This window comes from Typopeltis vanoorti, chromosome 2 (assembly GCF_054136105.1).
Source record: "Typopeltis vanoorti isolate ZY-2024b chromosome 2, IOZ_Tvanoo_1.0, whole genome shotgun sequence".
Lineage (NCBI taxonomy): Eukaryota > Metazoa > Arthropoda > Arachnida > Uropygi > Thelyphonidae > Typopeltis > Typopeltis vanoorti.
Window position 1 is genome coordinate 131,588,018 of NC_143550.1, and position 23,251 is coordinate 131,611,268.

The following is a 23,251-nucleotide window of genomic DNA, read 5'->3' on the forward strand; positions in this document are numbered from 1 at the left end:
ACAGATCTTTGTTATATTCCCTTGCTTTCTCAACTATTTGTCGTAAACTGAAAATCTGATCCTGACAGCCTCTATTTGGCCTGAATCCAGCTTGTTCTTCACCAAGCTTTTCTTCCACAATTCTTCTCAACCGTTTCTCAAGTATACTTGCATAGATCTTGCCAGGAACACTCAGTAGGGAAATACCTCTATAATTCTCACATTCAGTTTTATTTCCCTTTTTATATATGGGTACTATGAGAGCTCTACTCCAATCATCGGGAATTCGTCCCTCTGTCCAGGCTTTATGAACTATGCAGTGCATCCACTGTAAGACTCTTATACCACCATACTTCAGCATTTCTGGTCGAATATCATCTACTCCTGCTGCCTTTCCACATTTCAAGCCTTTGATGGCTTTTTCTACTTCAAGTATGGATATGTATTCCTGACTGCATGCCTGGTCAGTGTTTTTTTTTTTTTACCACTGCGCTGTCATCACTGCTTGTTTCATTTAACAGTTTTTCAAAGTAATTACTCCATACTTCAAGGATATCTTTTTCTCCTGTTTTCATTTCACCTTTATCATTTCTACAGCACTCTTTCCTCCATTCCTAAGCTTCTTCAACAACCTCCAGAATATTTTGCCACCTTCTTGATATTTATTTTCTATATTCTTGCCAAAGTCCTCCCATGAGTTTTGTTTAGCTAGTTTTACACAGTGTTTAGCATTTTTGCATTTGTCTCTGTATTCTCTAAGAGAACAAGCTGACTTATTTGACAGGAACTTTTGATATGCTTTCTTCTTTTCCTTCACTGCCTCTTTAACTTCCTGTGTCCACCAGGGAGTTCTGATTTTTTTATCCTTGCACACAACCTCACCACATGCCTCTCTAGCAGAATCAATTAATGTTTCCTTCAGAATTTGCCACTGAACCTCAAGGTTTGATTCCTGTTCTCAAACTCTTTCATTTTTTCTTCAATAATCTTTGTGTATTTTAGTCTACAATTCATATCTGAGAGCTCCTCAACTTTTATTTGCTTTAAAACTATCTTATATGTTATTCTTTTCAATATGAAATTCAATTTTATCCTGCTCAAGACTAAATAGTGATCACTTCCAATTTCAAATCCTCTGTACACTCTGGTGTCCTGCACCAGGCAGAAAACATCACTACAGCATTGGAATTAAAAATACATGTAGATGTTTTTTTTTTTTTTTTTTTTTTTTACTGAATGCAGTGAAATAATCAAATGGAAAAGAAAATTCATGAAATAAATATGTAAATGAACATACTGAAAAAATTTCTCTTCACTGTTTGTGATACCTGGCTATGGTGACATCGTTTCACTCAGTCACAATTGAGAAAACATAGTGTATTCTTGACTGTGATATGAAAACAAACATCTGATCGACATGAAAGAGAGAGAAATATGTTTATGTATATGGAGAGAGAGAGAGATCTAAAAAAATTGGAATGGAGGAAAGAATAGAAAGGACAGCTAGAAGTAATCACTTCAAAGAAATAATGAATAATATAAGGAATGAATAGTTGTACAAGTTCCTGTTGAGAAGTTTATATATCTGCACTGTTATAATTTTTAGTTTTTTGAGTCAAGATTAGATGAAAAGTTATTCTATTCATCTGCAACTGACAGTTAAGTAAAAATGCTGGAACTTTCTATATACATTGTTTTCTGCTTCAGTACTTGATAGCTGAATTTTACGAAGTAAGTTCTTAATGTTTTTATTACTTGTTTTTAAGTAGTGACTGAATATGATAGCAGTAAGGCATGTATTGAATACACAGATATGAGTTGTGAATTTATGTTCTGTTTACGACACACATACACACATTGTTAATGAAATATTTAAAAAGAAAACTTACTTTTCATGCTGGAGAAACATCAGGGCTATGTATTTGGTATTTTACCAAATACATAGGCCTAGGGAAAGAACATGTGAATTATGGGGAAGGGAGAAATATATACAATAGACTATCTAATAATTAACAATATTTCTTTGGAACATAAGTGGCTGCTATGATGCATCCTGGCTGATATTTCTTGCACACTTCCATATCTGCTCCTTCTTTGTAAACATATTGTTTAGATATGGGAGTGCCGTCACTTTACTATGATAGTCTTTATTAGTTTCTTTACAAATGCCCGAATGCAGCACATAAACTGAAATGACAGAATTTGCTTGGTTTGTTTTTTGCTTGGCCAAACAAATATTAATCATGTATATTAGTGGGTCAATTTACAGAATAGACCAGCTATTGGGGAAAACAGTTTAAAGGTAAGAAACCTAGTTTGAAGCTCTTCATAAGCATTTGGCTGTCTGGAGAGCATAGTCTTATCCATATACCAACTGCAAGTACTACATATTCCTTTTCGAATTTTTGGCTTTTCATGTAGTTTCACCTGCTGCAAGATAGCTTTAACAGAGTCAGGTAGACATAGGATATTATGCTTCAGTCTTTTTATACTGGTTTGTTAGGGGTCTGTAATGCACAAGATCTATTCTGTAATAACATTATTTCTGTTTTGACAAATCTGTAGTAACGATAACCAGTGCAGTTCGTACCTTCAGTTTAACATGGCTTATAAACATTATTCTCATATATGACATATATAGATCTCCTTATGCCTTAATAATGACAAATAACTTATGTTATTTGCCATTATGAAATTCCTTATATATATATACATGGAATTTATTTGATATTTATTTTATTGTTAATTAATTATCATTTTTTTATGTAGAGAAAGCCCTGCACCTACTTCTCCACTGCTGCTAAGCATTCCACGTACAAGACGTTTTAGTGCCAGTTTTAGTCCCACTCACTCTCCACAGTCTCCATCTGTAAGTAATGATTTTATTCTTAATATTAATGAGGGATGATTTAGTGAAAAAAGTCATATGATAATATACCAATGGCATTAATGCATGAAAATGTTATCAAAATTTTGTAGGTTTCAAACATAGTCTAGAAATAATAAGCTAAATAATAAGGAATGAAAAATTTTCTGTGATATATTTAAGGATTTTGTTCTATTAGCTTAATAGCTTTTTTCACCTTAATAAATATTTAAAGCTTTTGAAGGATTTGTCAATTATCAATATCATGGCTTTTCAATAATACTGTGCTGCATATTATTTGATTAATTTCTCTCTCTTTCTCTCACATGCACATATGTACACACACTTTGTATCCATGAATTGTTGGTATGTGTTCGTACAATTAAAAAAAAAACCTAATTCCAAGTAACAACATTTTTGTTGTTTAATTTAAACTGTGTGTGCATGCGTGCATGCACACACACACGTGGAAGGTTTCCTATAGGAATCCTTTGACTATAGCTAACTGAAAATTTTTTGGTAGTTTATTGTAGGGTTTTTTTCCTTTTCCCCTTTGGTTATGTTGAGCCCATACACGAGAGGTTGGTTGATCAACTTATAGTACATTAGTACCATTGTAAAATGATGCTTATTGTGCCTTTGGTGATCTCTATGTCTATCTTTATTTTGCGCACTTATTATTTAATTAATTTCTTTATCTTCTACTTTATCTATACTCTGATTTATTATTATTATACCTTACTTCTATATCTCTATTCTTTCATTGAACTTATTTAATCCTCCTTTTAACTCTATATTTTCCTTTCATGTACTCTGTTAACTTTATTCTCTTTGCTCTACCTTCAGTATTCTTTCCTTATACCGGAGATCTCTAAAAATTTGTTTTTATTTAAAGACTGCGCCACTAGGTCTCCATGTGGCATAAGAAAATATCAATACTTCCAGTAAAGGCCCTCCTCAATAATTATTTATAGTCGTGGCTAACTCTAATTCATACCTATTTTTAAACTCCCCGCTCACAGGATTGCGTTTATTTGGGAACACTGCATTGTGTGTAAAAGATCAGGCAGCACTCCTTGTAAATAAAACAAACATATTTATTTATGCTGAAACAATCATACAAATTATACACTAATGAAATGCTACTTTTTACTCTTCTCTAAGTTAAACACTTTAGAGGAAACTTTCTTTAGGACATTTACTTAAGCAAGCAACAAAATACAAATAATTAAGCAATTTAATTAGATAACTATCAGCCCATTTACAATTTAGGAATTATCATGCCTTGATTAACTATAGCCATAAATTCCAGCCTTCACTTAATATATATTTCTCTTTATGCAAACTATTTCTCATAACACCATATATAGTAATTCTATAATCTTATCAGTCCTTCTAAAACAGTCTTTTACAATGGACAAAATTACTTTGAAAACAACTTCTCTTTATGCAAACTAATTTTCATTCTATTATATATAGTAATTCTATAAAATTATCAGTCCTCAACACCCCTTCACAACATAAGAAAATTTGCAACAAAAATAAACTCACATGACTCCTTCATCAGTATAGTGCACTTGATCGTATTTCCTTTACAGATTTCCTGGATTCCTCTCTATGTCAGGTCTTGGGCTATCACTTTAGAGGTTTCATGGATACCGTATTCTCCTCTTGAATGGCTCGCGAGGCCTGCGGCACGATTTTCTGATGTTATAGATACTCGGACGTGAGGTCAGACGATCAAGGCTTAGTCATCCTGGTCCTGGGCCGCTATTCTCTCTGTAAGTTTTCGCCTCCAGTTCTCCTTCCACGACTTCATCCAGATTCGACGTAGTCCATAGATCGACTCCCTCCTCTTTTTCTCTTTGCACCAACTCTGCCGATGGTCGATCTCTTTTCTATGATCCTTATATTTGGTTTTTCGCAGGGCCCTGTGTGAAGGTTCAGGACCCCCCCGAACATTTCCGTGCAAACTTTCGACGAAGATCTGAGACCCCGTACTTTCTTGTGCAAACTCTTAACCTTCTCAAAAGCGCAGTCTTCTAGCTCTCCCTGAAGCATCTAATCCTTTTTACAGCATAGTGGAACTGCTTGTGATGTATACTGCCCTCTTTTTCTATTGACCTTGAAGGCAGTATTGGACTGACTTTGGATACAATAGGTTTCCTTTTCACTCAATATTAAATGCTACATCAATACACTTCCGAATTCAAAGGCATTGCCCTTGAACTTAACATTTTAAGATATCTTCTGTTTACACTATTTGGCATGTTAATTTCTCTGAGTTTCTATACATGGGCTTTTAGTGTTATTTACATATAATGTTACAAATTTATCTTTGTGACTTTTTCGATGTGACCCCTGTAAAAGTCGATGCAATAAAATTTGGGAAAATTTATGCTGCATCGAATTTTACACTGTATGTGGGTAGTGGGTTGGGAAAGAAGAAACTTGTTTACATTTGATTTAAAAACCTGTATATTGTATTCCTTGGGAAACACATCAGATGGAAGATTGTTTTACAATTCAGTAGTAACAGGATGAAGGAAGAGGGAAAAGAAAAATTTGTTTTGTGGAGTTCAAGGAGTACTGTGAAGAGATGTTGGGCAGCAGCTGCACTTGTTCCAGCAGGCATAGTACTGTGTGGAGGAATTATTGATGCTATTTCAGATGAACATTTGCCATGGAAATATTTATATAATTATTAATTGACTTAAGGAATTCACAACGTACATCATCATCAAATTCCTGACATGTACCCTCAAGGGGGTGTACAGGATATGATAGTACTACATGACAAATTTACATCATTACTAACTTCCTATATACAATTTTCCTCCAAATCAGTCTGTTACTTGTCAAGACTCCAAAATTATCAGATCTTATATTTCTTATATTACAAGAGACCATACTGAACGATACTTGAAAAAATCTAATTAATTCTCTCAGTCCAACAGAATTACAGTACGCGAATTATCATATTACATATTTGCATATAACGCGTGTTCATGATACTTAGTAGAAAGTCACGATTCATACAGACATGTCATGCAAAAGTGTTACCTTAGCCTGCCTAACAGGTACTAATGTTTTTTGTATTCTTAAACCTTTTTTTGCATTTACCATTTTCTTTGTACTGTGCAAGCCTTGAGAAAGCTAGTCAGTTACTAGCGAAACCGGTAGGCAATATTGTATGAACATACGTACGAATTAAATATCTATGGTCAGGTTATCTATAAGACTTATTGATACGGTACAAAGTCCAAGGCACTTTGTACCGTATCAATCCATCTATATCTTGATCTTCCTCTGGATCGTTTTCCTGCCAACCTGGCAGAGAACACTTGTTTTGCTAATCTTTCCTCGCCCATTCTGTTTACTAATATCCTCGTTTTTAATATGATATTGCCATTGATGCCATCTGTTCAGGCCTCTAATCTTTCTCAGGACTCTCATATCTGCAGTCTCTAGTCTTTGGTCAAGTGTTTTACTTCTGACCCAGCTCTCAGATCCATAAGTTAAAACTAGTTTGAACACTGTCTTGTATACAGCTAATTTAGTGTTCCGACTAATTTCTCTCTTATTCCATATGAATTTATTCAGTTGACTTCCCACCATACCAGCTTTGTTAATTCTGTTGTCTATTTCTATATTTAATTTACCATCTTCACTAAAAATTGTGCCTAAGTAGTTGAAATGTTTTACTTGTTCCACAGTTCTCCATTCACAACGCAGTTGACATTTTCAACGATTCTACCTATTTTCATTGTCTTTGTCGTTTTAATGCTGACCTTCATACCATATCTATTACAACAGTTATTTAATTTAGTCAGGGAATCTTGCAGACTTGTAGCGGATTTATTTATAAGTATAACATCGTCCGCATAAAGCAAAGAGCTGACATTAACATCTCCAATTCTGATTTCATGTTTAATACCACTTTCCTTCATAATGTGTCATATAGATAATGAATAACAGAGGGGATAATGTACATTATCCCCTCTGTTATTCTATTAATAAATAATATGAATAAATAAAATCAATGACAATTTTATATAGATTCTTATTATTACTATTACATATCCTAAGATTATATAGTTAATTAATAATAAACAAAACTCAAAGTATTTATATGAATAATATATTACAAGCAAGAGACTAACAACAAATAATATTTACAAGTCTTGCTTATGACGTGGTGGATTATGTTAAACACGAATGAAATATTATAATATACAGAATATCTTCATTCACAATTTAACAGAGTAATCCTTGTTATGAAGGGTGGGGGTTGTGATTTACTGGTTTCAATATTTTTTTTTTTGAAAGATTTTTCATGGAATCAGCCTCAGCCCTAAGAAACATGCCAAACCTCAACAAATTTGGTTGCATGAGACTGCCCCAAACTTGAGAGACCTTCAGTCCAGTGGCCAAGAATACCTACATAGCCCGCTAGGGGGCACCATCAGGACTTTTAGGAGAAACGATAGCTTCCTGCTTCGTCCTCATTTACTGTATGTAGTGCCTGTGTGCACGTGTCTTTATTGTAAGTTCCTTGAAAATGGCAACATGACGTTGCCGAAGTATTGGAAATATATATTAAAGTTTAATTTAATTTATATTCTATTGTACATTGTGAATTCCTTAAGTCAATTAATAATTATGTATAACCAGCATATAAGGCTTTCTATGGGAAATATTTATAGGGTACACAAATTGCAGAAACCAAATGTCTGTGTGAAAATGGGATTAGTGAGTTGATAAGAGATGGTCATTAATCAATCTATTTGCTCTCCTCAGTATTGAGTCAAGCATTTGAGGGAGTTAATAGTCCCACTCCAAATGTGAGAGCAGCATTTGATAGCTGTGTGGATTTATGATTTATATAAGTTTATAAATTTCTGTTCAGAGGTAAAGTAACTCTTGAGAGAAAGAGAAATTCTAGTTTTTTAGAAGCTGAGGATGCAATGGTTATGATGTTTTTATGCCAGGAGAGACTTGATGTCAAGGTAATTCCAAGAAGAAAGATCTCATCTTGTCTGGAAATTTGAGTATTATCGAAAATAATACTTGGAGAAAATGATCCTTTTTTGTGAGAAATAATACAAAACTGGGTTTTACTAGCATTGAAATTGACGAGGTTATCTGAGCCCCATTGGAGGATGGCTTTAATATCAGAATTAAGGGCAGTGGTGGTTGATGTTCTGTAGGTCCAGATGAGTTGTGTAGAGTAAGGTTTATCAAATGAAAGGGAGGAGTGCAACATGCTGTCATCTGCAAAACTCTGTATTGGGTTGGATGTCAACTGAAGTAGGTCATTGATATATAGCAGGAAGAGCGTTGGTGAGAGAAAACAGAGCTTTGTGGAACAAACCCTGGCATTATTTGAATGGTGAGAGGATAAGGAACCATCCACCATCACATAGTGTGCATCCAGACATTAAGCTGGTAGTCCAACTGCAGAAACTTCCATCATTTGGTCTGTCTCAGGCCAAATGATGGAAGTTTGCTTAGGAAGCCTTTGTGCCATACCTGGTCAAAAGCTTTGGAGATATCATATGCAACCATTTAAGATTTGTCAAACTTCTCCATGGCATTTGTCCAGAGATGGGTGATATATGTGAGTAGATCTGTTGATTGTAGTGTAGGAGTGGGGAATTGACGGTTTTCTCCATTACTTTAGATAGAACCAAGGTGAGTTAGATTGGGATTAGTTAGATGGCAGTGATTTGTCGCCCTTCTTGGGAACGAATATAGGCCAGTTTGTATGCTGTGGGATAGATACCAGTGGAGTAAGACAGAGTATGTACAGGCAGCATAGGAGTCAGTTCTGGTGCACAAACCTTCAGGACAATTGGAGGGTTGCCATCAGAGCCAGGAGACTTTGTTGTGACTAATTTAGACAATAATTTTTGGATCTCTTTCTAGCAAAAGGATATAGGGGCATTTACCATTGTTAGTTATGCATGCATGCATTGGAAGCAAAGTCTGAAGCCAGGAGATTAGCTTTTTCTGTGCACGATGATGCAATAGAGCCATCTGGGTATGATAGGAGTAGAAATAGTGTTGGGCAAAATTTACAAACCTATTGCTTTGGCTAGAGACCAATTTTTTTTTTTTTTTTTTTTTTTTTTTTTTTTTTTTTTTTTTTTTTGGCCAGGCTGCAAGTTTCCTGCTTTTTGCTCTTTCAAACTTGATTTGGAAGCATTGATAGTTTTTTTGCATCTCTTTCGGGCTTGAGTATAAGCACTAAATGAGAATTGAGTTCTTGATGTAAGCAAGTTGTGGTATGCTTGTTTTTTCATTTGTACAGCTTTGCACATCTTTTAGAGAACCAGGGTTTAGTTAGGGGACAGCATTTCAGAGTAGTGTGGGGGAATGTATGTTTCCATGCCATTGAGGGGTCACTTTGGTGATACGTTCAGTGCATATGTTTGGGTTAGAAAACCAGAAACAATAGTTCAACCATGGAAATGAGGCATAGAAGTCACCAAGGCTGTTTCACTTGGCACTGTTATAAAGCCAAACTACTCATATGGGAGTGGCTGTGCAAGTGTTGTTGCACAGGGGAAGGGATAAGCACTAAATTGTCGTCAGAATTACCCAGGTGGCTCACTACATTCATTGTGTATTTGGAAGGGTTATTGGTAAGGAAAAGATCTAGAGTGGTTCAGGTTATCTGGTATTCTGGTTGGCATGTGAATTTATGTAAAGTCGTTAGAGGTGGCAAGTGTTTCAGCATCTCTGTCTGCAAGAGCTGTACAACTGGAGGAGGAAAGCCAGTTGATGTTGTGAATATTAAAATCTCCTAGAGGATGATTTTGCTGTTAGGAAACTGGGACTGGTGGAAATTAATTTTTAAGGAGAGGAAATTAAAGTACTAATAGTGGTTGATGGCATTAGGGGGAGCAATAAAGATAGAGTTTGACTGAGTGGGGAAGGGATATTTTCAACTAAGGAAGGTCAAAGATTTGCTTATTCTAGGTTGGGTGCTCTCTAGTAAGGTATGTCATCGAATATATGCCCAGACCAATGTCACCCTTGGGTCGAAAGGAGTTAAAGAGTGTGTAGCTTGGAAGGTTGAAATGTATACTACCCAGACTAGTTTCGACCTTTATTGAGGTCTCTTCAGTGGGAGTATCCTGAAGATACTTTCAGGCGCAAACTTTGTTTGCACACACTTGGATAAAGGATTAAACTAAATTTATTATAGTCTGACCAAGTGAAAAATAAACTTTCAACATCTTTCTCTAAATCCAGAGTAATTTAATAAAAAGGTGGCACACCGTTTGGCAGCTCCTACAGGAGGAGATGACCTTGCTAATGCTTCTGCCTTGGCATCTCCACTTGGGCCTGGCTCCCACTGAAGAGACCTCAATAAAGGTCGAAACTAGTCTGGGTAGTGGCCCTTCCCTTAATGCATAAAATTATACATATCTGCAAGGAGATGTGTTTTGCATTATGGGAGATACTGAGATAGGAGTGTTGGTAGCTTGCTCCACCTTTGCAAGGAGTTGCCTGGTGTTGTACCACTTTACCCCAGTCCTGAAGATACTTTCAGGTGCAAACTTTGTTTGCACACTCTTGGATAAAGGATTAAACTAAATTTAATATAGTCTGACCAAGTGAAAAATAAACTTTCAACAGCTTTCTCTAAATCCAGAGTAATTTAATAAAAAGGTGGCACACCGTTTGGCAGCTCCTATATGAGGAGATGACCTTGCTAATGCTTCTGCCTTGGCATCTCCACTTGGGCCTGGCTCCCACTGAAGAGACCTCAATAAAGGTTGAAACTAGTCTGGGTAGTGGCCCTTCCCTTAATGCATAACATTATACATATCTGCAAGATGTGTTTTGCATTATGGGAGATACTGAGATAGGAGTGTTGGTAGCTTACTCCACCTTTGCAAAGAGTTGCCCGGTGTTGTACCACTTTACCCAGTCCTGAAGATACTTTCAGGCACAAACTTTGTTTGCATACACTTGGATAAAGGATTAAACTAAATTTATTATAATCTGACCAAGTGCAAAATAAACTTTCATTATCAAAAAACCTTATACTAATTTATGATAGGAAAAGGAAAATAACAGTCGTTTACCTTTCCTAGACACCTTTAGTGACATACCTTCCAGATGGTAACTTCTCCTTCACTGTATGCAGAAAACCCACTCGCACAGGCAGATACATTCACAAACTCTCCCACCACCACCCCCTCTCAATAATGTCATTATTAAAACTCTAACCAATAGATTCTATATTGTTTGTTCCAGTAGAACTCCTCTTTCTACAGAACCAGGCCAGCATGGGATCAGTATAAAATATATATATGCCTGAGTCCTCATCTACATCCCAGATATAACATTGATATGCTCATAGATCCTTTGATCTCACATGTAAGGGATCAATATAATATATATTGGCCTGGTTAGCATATCTACTTTCAGCCAAAACGCTGCTGGTTCGAATCCCACCGTTGGCATGGATGTTTGTGATTGTCTGTGAAAATACTAGTGGTGATGGTCGGCGGTAGATGGCGTTGGTATAGATGATGAAAGTAGTTGGTGGGTGTGGTGGAGACGGAGAATTGTGGAGTAGATGCCCTCTCTCGATGAGTCTTTGGACTCCCTGGAGGTGTTATGTAATAATAATAATATATATATATATATATAAGGAACAAAACTTCTGTCACTTGATAGTTCCTCCTGTGGGTTCTAGACAAATTTGCATTATGTCATATTAACTGTGCTTCTCCTGAATCAGCCACTCCTAAATATTTTAATCCTATTGTTTCCAGCCATTGAATTTCTAACATGTTTCTTGGAAATTATGACATTATTTGGTCTTGACGGCTGCATGGAAGCATGTCTGCTCTCCAACCTTCAGGCTGTGGATTCATATCCCACTGTAGGCATGATCTGTTTAGGTAGTAGATGAATTCTACACCTGCAGTGAGCTCATCCTGTATATTGACGGCTTCAAGTAGCTTGAAAAAATTCCATACTTCATTTCTAGAGGCAGTACCACATACCCTATTCACATAATTGGTGTTACAAAAACAGTTGAAATTCTTCTAAATACAAGATGTTATATATTCAGGTAGTAATTATCTGGAAAAAGAAGCAATTGCTAGTAGTATTTAACACTAAGCATTAGGATAATCTTTTTGAATGACAAGCACTATGAAGTCGGATCTAGGTAAACATCAAAATAGGGAATTGGACAATGAGACTTATTTATGCCAATGGTTTCACAGAATATTCTGCTGAGGAAGAAGTAGAGGAATTTTTTTAGTCATTTGAGAAGGAAAGGCAACATAAAGAAAACATTGGTCCTTTTTGGAGGTCTAAACAGCAGAATAGAATATGAGTACCAGACATGTAGAAATGTTTGGGGAAAATTTGGAATAAAGATCAAGGCTAATAATAATGATAAATATCTGCTGGATTTCTGCTGGTCATCATTAACACCATATTTCAATATAAAGATGGCACAAGAAATAAGAAATATCTCATTGACTCCTATTATTGATTGCAATATCTTCATGCTGGTTCAGGACAAGTATATATGGGGAAATTGATATATTATCATTTAGTTTTGAGCAGGATAAAAATGAATTTCATATTGGAAATAAAAATACAGTATGTACAAAAGTTTAAAAAAGAATCAGTCAAGCAGTTACAGAGGTGAACAGTGGACTCAAATATTATTATTATTATTATTATTATTTTTGCGTGACACCTCCAGGGAGTCCAAAGACTCATGAGGGAGAGCACCTACTCTACAACTCTTTGTCTCCGCCACTCAATCCCAACTACAATGAACCACAACTACACCAACGCCATCTACTTGCCAACCACCACTAGTATTTTCACAGACAATCACAAACATCCATGCCCACGGCGGGATTCAAACACATAGCCTTTTGGCTGGAGAGCAGATACGCTAACCACTCGGAACAAATATTATTCAAGAAAAAAATTAAAGACTTTGTAAACAAGTACTGAACCTTAGAGACATGAAGGTAGACTGTGGATAGATTAAAAAAACAACACAAAAACTTTGATTTATCTAATGAGGTATGTAGAGTTGTATGCATGAAGAGAAAAATCAGAGCTCTGTGGTCGATTCAGGTAATCATGAAAAAGAAAAAAAAGATATTGAAATTTCATTGCTAGTAAGTTAACATGTGCTCTGAGAGAATACAGAGAAAAATCTAAGAAAGTGAATCAGCGTACCTACACAAAAGTCAGGAACATTTTGGTAATAATATAGAATATAAATATTAGGAAGGTGACAAAATGTTCTGGAAACTATTGATAAAGTTTAGAAATGGAGGAAAGAGTATTGTTAAAGGATAAGAATGACATGAAAACTGAAGATAAAAATATTCTAGATGTCTGTTCGTTGTTAAGATTATATTTGGTCATTCAAACATATAATTAAAATGAAATATATATTGATCTTTAATTGACCATGATTTATAAACATTTAATACCAACAAGTTTTGCCGACGGGGCTGTTCGGCTTCTTCATGGCTTATAATGGTAAGAGAAAACTCAAAGCGTCTAGTACAGAGAAAATTGAGTAACACCATTTTCTCTGTACTAGCCACTTTGATTTTTCTCTTACTGTTATAGGCCTTGAAGAAGCCGGACAGCCCCATCAGCGAAACTTGTTGGTATTAAATGTTTATAAATCATGGTCAATTAAAGATCAGTATATATTTCAGTCCCAAGGGGGTGGAAAGAGGGGAAAATAGTTCCGCTGCATAAAGGTGGTTCCAAGGCTGCTGTTGAAAATTACCGGCCAATCAGCATAACAGGAATCATCATCAAGGTCTTGGAGAAAATAGTCAAGAGGAAAATACAAGATTGGATAGAAGAAAATGGGATACTGTATCGGGGACAGCATGGTTTTGTGAAGGGTAGGTCATGACTCAGTAACTTGCTCACGTATTATAACACAGTGACTGCTGAACTGGATAAGGGTAATGGGTTTGCAGTGATTCTACTGGACCTTGCTAAGGCCTTTGACAGGATACTACATGGAATTCTAATCAGTAAATTGCAGCATATGGGGATGGATATAGGGTTGGTGAGATGGATAGGAGGGTGGTTGATGGAGAGATATCAGAGAGTGGTTTATTCAGGAGTAGAGTCCACAAGACAGCCTGTGACTAGTGGTGTGCCACAAGGATCTGTTCTTGGACCACTGCTGTTTAATTTGTTCATTAATGATATAAGAAAGGGTCTGAGAGGAACAGTTAATTTGTTTGCGGATGATGCAAAGTTGGGTAGGGCAATAGTGAATGCAGATGACATCAAAATTTTGCAAGATGATTTGGATAGATTGGAGGACTGGGCTAAGGAGAATGGATGTCAATTTAATGTGGCAAAATATAAGGTTATACATTTTGGGGTGAAAAGATTAGCAGCAGTTTACTACATTGGTGGAACTGTACTCCAGGAAATTGATGAGGCACGAGATTTAGGAGTGTTGTTGGATAAGGAGTTGAAGTTTAGGGGGCACATTGCAAAAGTGGCCAAATCAGCCCATCAAATCACTTGGTTGCTGAAGAATACGTTGACAAGCAGAGACGAGCAGGTTATTGTTCCTCTGTATCGAGCCTTGATCAGAACCCATCTCCACTACTGTGCCCAGATTTGGTCACCTAGGTTTCTTCTTGACGGGGAGGAGGTGGAGAGGATCCAGAGCCGAGTGACCAAGATGATAGCAGGTCTGTGGAATGAACCTTATGAGAACAGGTTGAGGATTTGTGGGTTGCAAAAATTGGTTGATAGGCAGAGGAGGGGAGATATGATTGAGACATTCAAATTACTGAAGGGTTTCTATAAAATTAATTCAGAAGATATTTTTGAGAACAGGGCTGGTTGTGGGAGGACTAGGGGACATCCATGGAAAATGGACAAAAGTGTGGTTAGTAAAGGTATTAGAGCTGGGTTCTTTACTTTTAGAGTGGTGAATGAGTGGAATGCGCTCCCAGAGTCTGTGATGGATGCTGTGACAGTGAATGAGTTTAAGGTGAGGTATGATAGATACTGTATGAATGTCGAATAGTTGTGATGAATGTGATTTGGGGCCTCCCTCAATGAGTCTAATGACTCCCTGGAGTTGCCCGTAATAATAATATTTCATTTTAATTATTCTAAATGTCTATTTTAGCATTATTCTGGGTGTTTTATTTAGCAGTTTTTCAAAGTAATTACTTTGAAACGTTGCTAAATAAAATAAGAAGTGACAGAATCATAGTAGAAAATATTCAAGAAGAATGTAACCAGGAGCAGATATCAATACTTGAGGTTAAAAAAAAAAAAGTCATCAAAAAGCTGAAATGCAAAGGCAGCTGTAGTAGATGATTTTTAACCAGAAATGCTCAATTATGTAGATATAAAAGTTTTATAATGACTATGCCATAATTCAGAAGGTCAAATTCCAGATGATTGGACCACATAGCTGTCATAGTGTCCATCTAAAAGAAAAGGGAAATAAAACAATGTGAGAATTACGAAGGAATTTCCTTACTGAGTGTTCTAAGATTTATACGAACATACTTGAAAGGAGACAAAGAAAATTTGAAGAACAACCTAGGTTCTGGCTAAATAGAGGCTGTCATTATCAGATTTCAATTTTAGACAAATCGTTGAGAAGTCATGGGATATAACAAGGAATACTCCTAAGTTTTTTGTACATCTGGAAAAGGCCTTCAAAAAACTTAGCAATTCTTGATATAATGTCCAAGAATTGTCTAAGTGTTTTGTAGATCTTTTTCAGATGTACAAAAAAAACCATATAATTTTAGCATTCAGAATGATAAAATTATATGGTGATAATGGGATATATTATAGCAAGCAATACATAGTCTCTCTTTGAGTTGTAAATCAGCATTTTTGATTGAAGGAGTTATAGGAAGATGGTTTGAAGTAAAATTAGGTGTTAATAAAGGCAACATGCTGTCTCCACTGTTACTCATCATCTATATAGATCACATTATGAAGGATTTTTATTTATTTTTTATTTTATTATATATATATATATATATATATATAATCATCATCATCATCATCATGCATATCAAAGATTTAGGCCTAGCATGGCCTGTTCTGGCCTTAGAAGTCATCGTTGATTCTTTTAAGAGGACATCCTGGTTTTCTTTTTCCTAATGCCTTGTACTTTATGGCTTGTTTTGGTAATCTTTCTGTTTTCATTCTTTGAACATGTTCCATCCATTTATGTTTATATTTTTAAATTTTTTCTATTACTGGTTATTGGTTTAATTCTTTCATAATTTCTTCGTTTCTTTTGTGATCAAATAGGGTATACTTTGCAGTTTTTCTCATAAACTTCATTTCTGCTGTTATTAATCTTTGTTTGTCTTTTTGTTTTATTGTCCAGATTTTGCTTCCATACATGAAGACTGGTAGGGTTAATGTATTGTATACTTTTAGTCTGGTTTGTTTTTGAGCTGGGTTTGGTTTAAATATAGAGTTAATTACACCTGTTATTTTTAAATATTTTGCTCCTAGGTAGTTAAATGAATTCACCTGTTCTAAGATCTTGTCATCTATTACTATTTTAGTTCTTGCTGGATCTTGTCCTTTAAAGGCCATAGTTTTGATTTTTCTGTTGATATTATCATACCATAATCTTTGGCTATCTCATTTAGATCCAAAATAGCTTTCTGTAAGTTATCTTTAGAATTTGTAATTATTATTTGGTTGTCGGCAAAAAAGGAGAGTGTTTAAGTTCACTGTAGGAGAAAGTTTAATTCCTTTATGTAAATTTTTATTCCATTTTATTATTATTTCATTTAAGTAAATATTAAAAAGAGCTGCTGAGAGGGGACATCCCTTTCGGACCCCTTGTTTATCTCTCTCGTATATGATAGCTCGTGATTTAATCTTATTTGTGTTTGATTATTTTCATATATACTTGTGATAGCTTTTAGGATATTATTTGGTATTTGTCTTTCTTTTAATATGATAAATAATATGTTTCTTTTAACTTTGTCAAATGCTTTTTCAAAGTCAATAAATGCAATATGTGTTTCTAAATTGTATTCTCTTCTTTTCTCTATTATTAATTTTAGGCTAAAGGCCAAGTCTATACATGATTCGTTCTTTTCTAAATCCATTCTGTACTTCTGAAATAAAGTTTTTGGAATATTTCATTAGTTTGCTATTTAAAATTCTGCTATTCATTTTATAACAGGAATTTAGTATACTGATACCTCTATAGTTTTTAGGGTCATCTCTATTACCTTTTTTAAAGATAGGAATCACAATTGCTTTGTTCCATTCTATTAGGGGGATACCAGTTGAATAAATTTTATTTAAAAATAATAAGAGTCTTTCTTTGAATCTTGTTACTGCATATTTATATAGTTCTGAACCTAGCTTATCTTCTCCAGGTGATTTTCTGTTTTTTGTTTCTTTCAGGCTGATTGTTTGACAGTTGTCTTTTTTAAAATATTTGTCTGTCCACAATTCTGTGTAGTAATTTAGAAATTCTTCTAAATTCAATTCAGTGTTTAATTTTATGTTTTCTTTGATATATCTGCATTTAAGTGTTTCAAAATCTTATATACATTGGGTCTTATTTTATATAAATCATGTTCTAAATTAGAAACAAATTTGTTCCATGATTCTCTATGTCTTTTTCTGACTTCTCTTTTAGCTATGGCTCTTATTCTTTTATATTCTATTTCATCTACTAATCTTTTACTACTTAACCATTTGTGATAGGCTTCTTTTTTCTTTTTGATCATTTCTTTGATTGTATCTTCCCAGATCTTCTGTTTTTTCCTTTTATTGAATTTTTTGGCCTTTCCTAAGCTTTCAATTGCTGCCGCATTTAGTATCGTTTTTATATTAAGCCATTCTATTTCTATTTCTTCATTTTGTTTTATTTTATCTAGATATTGGTTAATTCTTTGTTCATATAGCCATTGTACATTTGTGTCATTCAATAGTCTAGTTTTATAAACAAATGTTTCGCATTTTCTTTCTGTTCTTGTTACTTGTAGACATTTAGGTGGTAATCTTAATTTTATTTTAACAAGGAAGTTAAAATATGAAAGGGATATGATATAAGCAGTGGTCACTGCTTATTTCATATCCTCTGTGAAATCTAACATGTAGTGAAAATTTTAATGTCTTTTCATTTAATATAAATAGGGGTGACTGAAACAAAAAAGACAAAAACTGGTGAGATCTTTCTGAGCAATAAATACAAGATGTTATATTCAGGCAATGACAATCAAGGAAAAGAAGGAGTAGCCATAGTATTCAACACTAAATACTAGGCTAATCTTCTTGAATGGCAGTCAGTCTGAAGTAGAGTGATGTGGGCAAATATCAGAATGGGGAATTGGACAATGCGACTTATTTGTGCCTATGGTCCCACAGAAGGTTCTACTAAGATAGAAGTGGAGGAATTTTTTGATGCTTTAGAAAAAGGAAAAATTGGTTCTTGTTGGGGATCTAAACAGCAGAGTAGGAAATGATTGTCAGGCATACAAAAATATTTTGGAAAAATTTGGAGAAAAGAGCAAAGCTTATAATAATGGCAAATACCTGTTAGATTTCTGCTCAGGACATGGACTGGTTATTACTAACACCATGTTTCAACATAAAAATGTGCACAAATTCACATGGAGAGAAGAGGCTAGGAATAAGAAAAGTCTCATTGACTATATTATTGTTGATAGTGATGTTTTCTCTCTGGTGCAGGACACCAGAGTTTACAGAGGATTTGAAATTGGAAGTGATCACTATTTAGTCTTAAGCAGGATAAAATTGAATTTCATATTGAAAAGAATAATATGTAAGAAAGTTTTAAAGCAAATAAAAGTTGAGCAGCTCTCAGATGTAAACTATAGACTAAAATACACAAAGATTATTGGGAAAAAAAATGAAAGAGTTTAAAAACAAGAACCAAACCTTGGAGATTCAGTGGCAAACCTAGAAGAAAACCCTGATTGATTCAGCCAGAGAGGCATGTGGTGAGGTTGTCTGTAAGGATAGAAAAATCAGAACACCATGGTGGACACAGGAAGTTAAAGAGGCAGTGAAGGAAAAGAAGAAAGCATATCAAAAGTTCCTGGCAAATCAGTCAGCTTGTGCTCTTAGAGAATACAGAGACAAATGTAAGAAAGCTAAACATTGTGTAAAACTAGCTAAAAAAGTCATGGGAGGACTTTGGCAAGAATATAGAAAATAAATATCAAGAAGGCGGTTAGATATTTTGGAGGTTGTTGAAAAAGCTTAGCAATGGAGGAATGCTGTAAAAGAAGTTAGAGTTGATAAAGATGACATGAAAACGGGAGAAAAAGATATCCTTGAAGTATGGGGTAATTACTTCAAAAAATTGGTAAATGAAACAAGCAGTGATAGCACAGTGGTAAAAAACATTCAACAGGCATACAGTCAGGAATACATATCCGTACTTGAATTAGAAAAAGCCATCAAAGGCTTGAAAGGCAGCAGGAGTAGATGATATTTGACCAGAAATGCTTAAGTATGGTGGTATAGAAGTCTTATAGTGGCTGCACTGCATAGTTCAGAAGGCCTGGACAGAGAGATGAATTCCTGATGATTTGAGTAGAGCTCTAATAGTACCCATATATAAATTAAAGGGAAATAAAACTGAATGTGAGAATTACAGAGGTATTTCCCTACTGAGTGTTCCGGGCAAGATTTATGCAAATGTACTTGAGAAACGGTTGAGAAGAATTGTAGCAAAATAGCGGCTGTCAGGATCAAATCTTCACTTTACAACAATTAGTTGAGAAAGCATGGGAATATAACAAAGATCTGTAGTTAAATTTTGTCGATCTGGAAAAGGCATACAACAAGGTGCCAAGAGAGAAGCGATTCAATATGCTATAGTTATATGGGGTCGATGGGCCATTATATCAAGCAATACTTTGTCTTTATTTGAGTTACAAGTCAGCAGTTAGAATTAAAGGAAGTACAGGAAGATGGTTTAATGTTAAATCTGGTGTGAGACAAGCATGTACATTATCCCCTCTGTTATTCATTATCTATATTGATCACATTATGAAGGAAAGTGGTATTAAAGATGTTATCAGAATTGGAGATAATAATGTCAGCTCTCTGCTTTATGTGGACAATGTTATACTTCTAAATAAATCCACTATAAGTTTACAAGATTCCCTGACTAAATTGAATAACTGTTGTAATAGATATGGTATAAAGGTCAGCATTAAAAAGACAAAGACAATGAAAATAGGTAGAATCGTTTAAAATGTCAACTGCATTGTGAATGGAGAACCTGTGGAACAAGTAAAAGATTTCAGCTACTTAGGCACGATTTTTACTGAAGATGGTAAATTAAATATGGAAATAGAAAACAGAATCAACAAAGCTGGTATTGTAGGAAGTCAATTGAATAAATTCATATGGAATAAGAGAGAAATTAGTCGGAACACTAAATTAACTGTATACGAGACAGTGTTCAAATCAGTTTTAACTTATGGATCTGAGAGCTGGGTCAGAAGTAAAACACTTGACCAAAGACTAGAGACCGCAGATATGAGAGTCCTGAGAAAGATTAGAGCAATGAACAGATGGGATCAATGGCAATATCATATTAAAAACAAGGATATTAGTAGAGAACTTGACATTGTCGACATCCAAGAATGCATTAGCAGAGCTAATCTCAGGTGGTATGGTCACTTAAACAGAATGGGTGAGGAAAGATTAGCAAAACAAGTGTTCTCTGCCAAGGTGGCAGGAAAACGACCCAGAGGAAGACCACGATATAAGTTAATTGATACGGTGTGCCTTAGACCAGTGTGTCCAAACTTTTTTGATCGTGTACCCCCAAGACAGAAAAAATAAATAGCACGTACCCCCAATTGATTGAGAGAGTTTCTTTGGAGGAAATTTTTTAACCAATTATCCATTTTGTGAGGGTTAATTTGTAAAAATTTAAATATAATTCATTTACTATTGATAATATCAAACATTTTTAAAAAATGTAAGCAATTTTGATCATGTTAATTCACTATTTCTAGTGTAAACGTAAAAGTAAGCACAAAAAGGCGTTGGAATTGCACAGAAATAATATATACTAAAAAATAGTTAAACTTACTGCTAATAGTCAAATAATTAATACAACTGTGGTGTCATCTGTAGATAGCAGGATAACTAAGCAATTTTCCTTCTCTTGTTGGGCTTGTCAACATTAGAATGCTCTACAAACAATGGCAATGATAAAAAGTAAGAGATTTACTCCCTATTTTTAAAAAAACATGACAGCTTTGCCATGGACAATTATGTGTGCAAAGTCGCCCAATGGGCGCTACTCACAAATTGAAGTTTACATAATCTTTATAATGTCTTTATCTATATTAGATATATGTTTAATTGATGAAAGAAAGTAATATTCTTTATCTTTAATTAATTACTTAATTTTTTCCTATCAATATAAAACTTTTTTGACGTACCCTCACATATCGACTCACATACCCCGTGGTGTACATATACCACATTTTGGAGACCACTGCCTTAGATGATAGAAATATAATATCTGATAATGATAATATTGGAGTCTTGACAAGTAACAGACTGATTTGGAAGAAAATTGTAGATAGGAAGTTAGTAATGATGTAAATTTTTCATGTAGTACTATCATATCCTATACATCCTTTGGGCGTACATGTCAAGAATTTGATGATGATGATGACAAAACATTTACAGCGAATATTACAAAAATCAAATGCAAATATTACATTTTTATCATCTTACATACACATTTGACATGGCACATTACCTCATATTTTTATATACATAGATATATTGTTATTGTACATTTGCAGTACAAGCACATGAAAGAGAAAACAATTAGTAATAAAGAAAGAATTAAAAACATAAAAGAAGTTTAATAACAATTTAATGTGATGGATGTGTTTCAATACTGCTACACAAAAAGTCAATATCAGGTGAAATATTCGGAACTGCAATTCTTAGATTTCTGCTTTGAAATGAAACTTATATGAATAAGCATATATTTACTAATATTAATTAAATGCCAAAATACGCAGGAAGTAAAATTTGTGAACTCGCACCAATGTGTGATTTTTTTTCTTCAAGATTAGAAGAATTACTTCCAGTAGTAATTCTTCTAATCTTGTTTGTCTTAATAATGATTTACAGTTGTACGTATGTGCATATAATTTTCTGTTATTAGTTCTATTAGATTTTATGTTCTTTGTTTGCGTATAGTGTTTCTCATCAAGAGCAGATCTCTCCAAAGGGTTGAAGCCTGGTATGTCTCACATGGTAGAGAGAGAGAGAGAGAGTCACATTTGTGCTTTATTATGCCCATTGTGGCCTTTGGTCTACGGACTCATTTATACATGAGGGGGTTTTGGTCTAATCCTTCCTTGCTGACCAGGCTTTGTGGAAGGGCAGCCTACTTAGTCAAGACAAATACCTGAGAGAGAAGGCAGACTTCCACTGCTGTGAAGAAGAAGAAAGTGCAGCAAAACAGGAAAAATACAACTCTAGCCCTTGAATAATCTAATAACATTGGGAAAAGGAGCTAGAAAAGAAAGAAAAAGAGAGAGAAAGAAAAGGAGGGACCATTCTACAGATAATACAACAGATGTATGTTATGTGAAGTAAGGTTCGGTCCAGCATCAGGTACCTCAAGGTTGCCACTCCCGTGCTCACCAGAAATGAGACCTTGAAGAAAGAAGTACCTTAGGTCAGAGTTTGGCAAACTTTTCAGACTCGCGGGCCACATTCAACTTTTATTTTTAATAATCGGGCCGCAAGTGTTTATTTAAGAGAAAATAGTGAGTGAAAAAAATATGTAAGTTATCAATTTTTATTATATCAATCTTAAAAAAACACAGAAATATTTAAATTACGAGATTAGAAGATAAAGTATGACATTCTAGTAATTATCTGATATTATATTCTTTCATAACAGCAACACTTTTATACAAATAAGACATAGGGGCTTATCCCAATTTTCAATAAACAAGTACTTGCTGTTCCATTCATCATTAAATCTTCTTCCTACGTTTTCTTGAACCCATTTTTTAAATTATTTTTAACAAATATATATCCTCTGAAAATAATAGTCGATATTATTGAATTATATTAAAAGACGGACCCGGGAATGCGACTGCAAAAGTGCGCCAAAATCTCGGTTGTCATCGGATGAAGACGCCTTTGTTATCCCTACTTGTGATGACTCACATGGTTGACTTGCACCAAGTTGCACAGCGATATCACAAAGTATATCGTCGTGCAACTTGGCAATATACTTTGTGATTATTTTTAATTTATTCATATTATAAAATGTATTATTTAAATAATTCAACATATGGGCCACGTGGAATGTAAGTATGG

General features: G+C 34.7%; 1 protein-coding gene across 1 annotated transcript in view; it reads left to right on the forward strand.

The window, feature by feature from the left end:
* Positions 1–23,251, forward strand: part of LOC150109438 (P2R1A-PPP2R2A-interacting phosphatase regulator 1) — a 208,785-nt gene that overhangs the window by 79,343 nt on the left and 106,191 nt on the right. Inside the window, exon 3 of the mRNA XM_090413162.1 lies at positions 2,749–2,848. Coding sequence (XP_090269288.1) covers positions 2,749–2,848 — 100 coding nt within the window. The remainder of the gene's footprint in view (positions 1–2,748; positions 2,849–23,251) is intronic.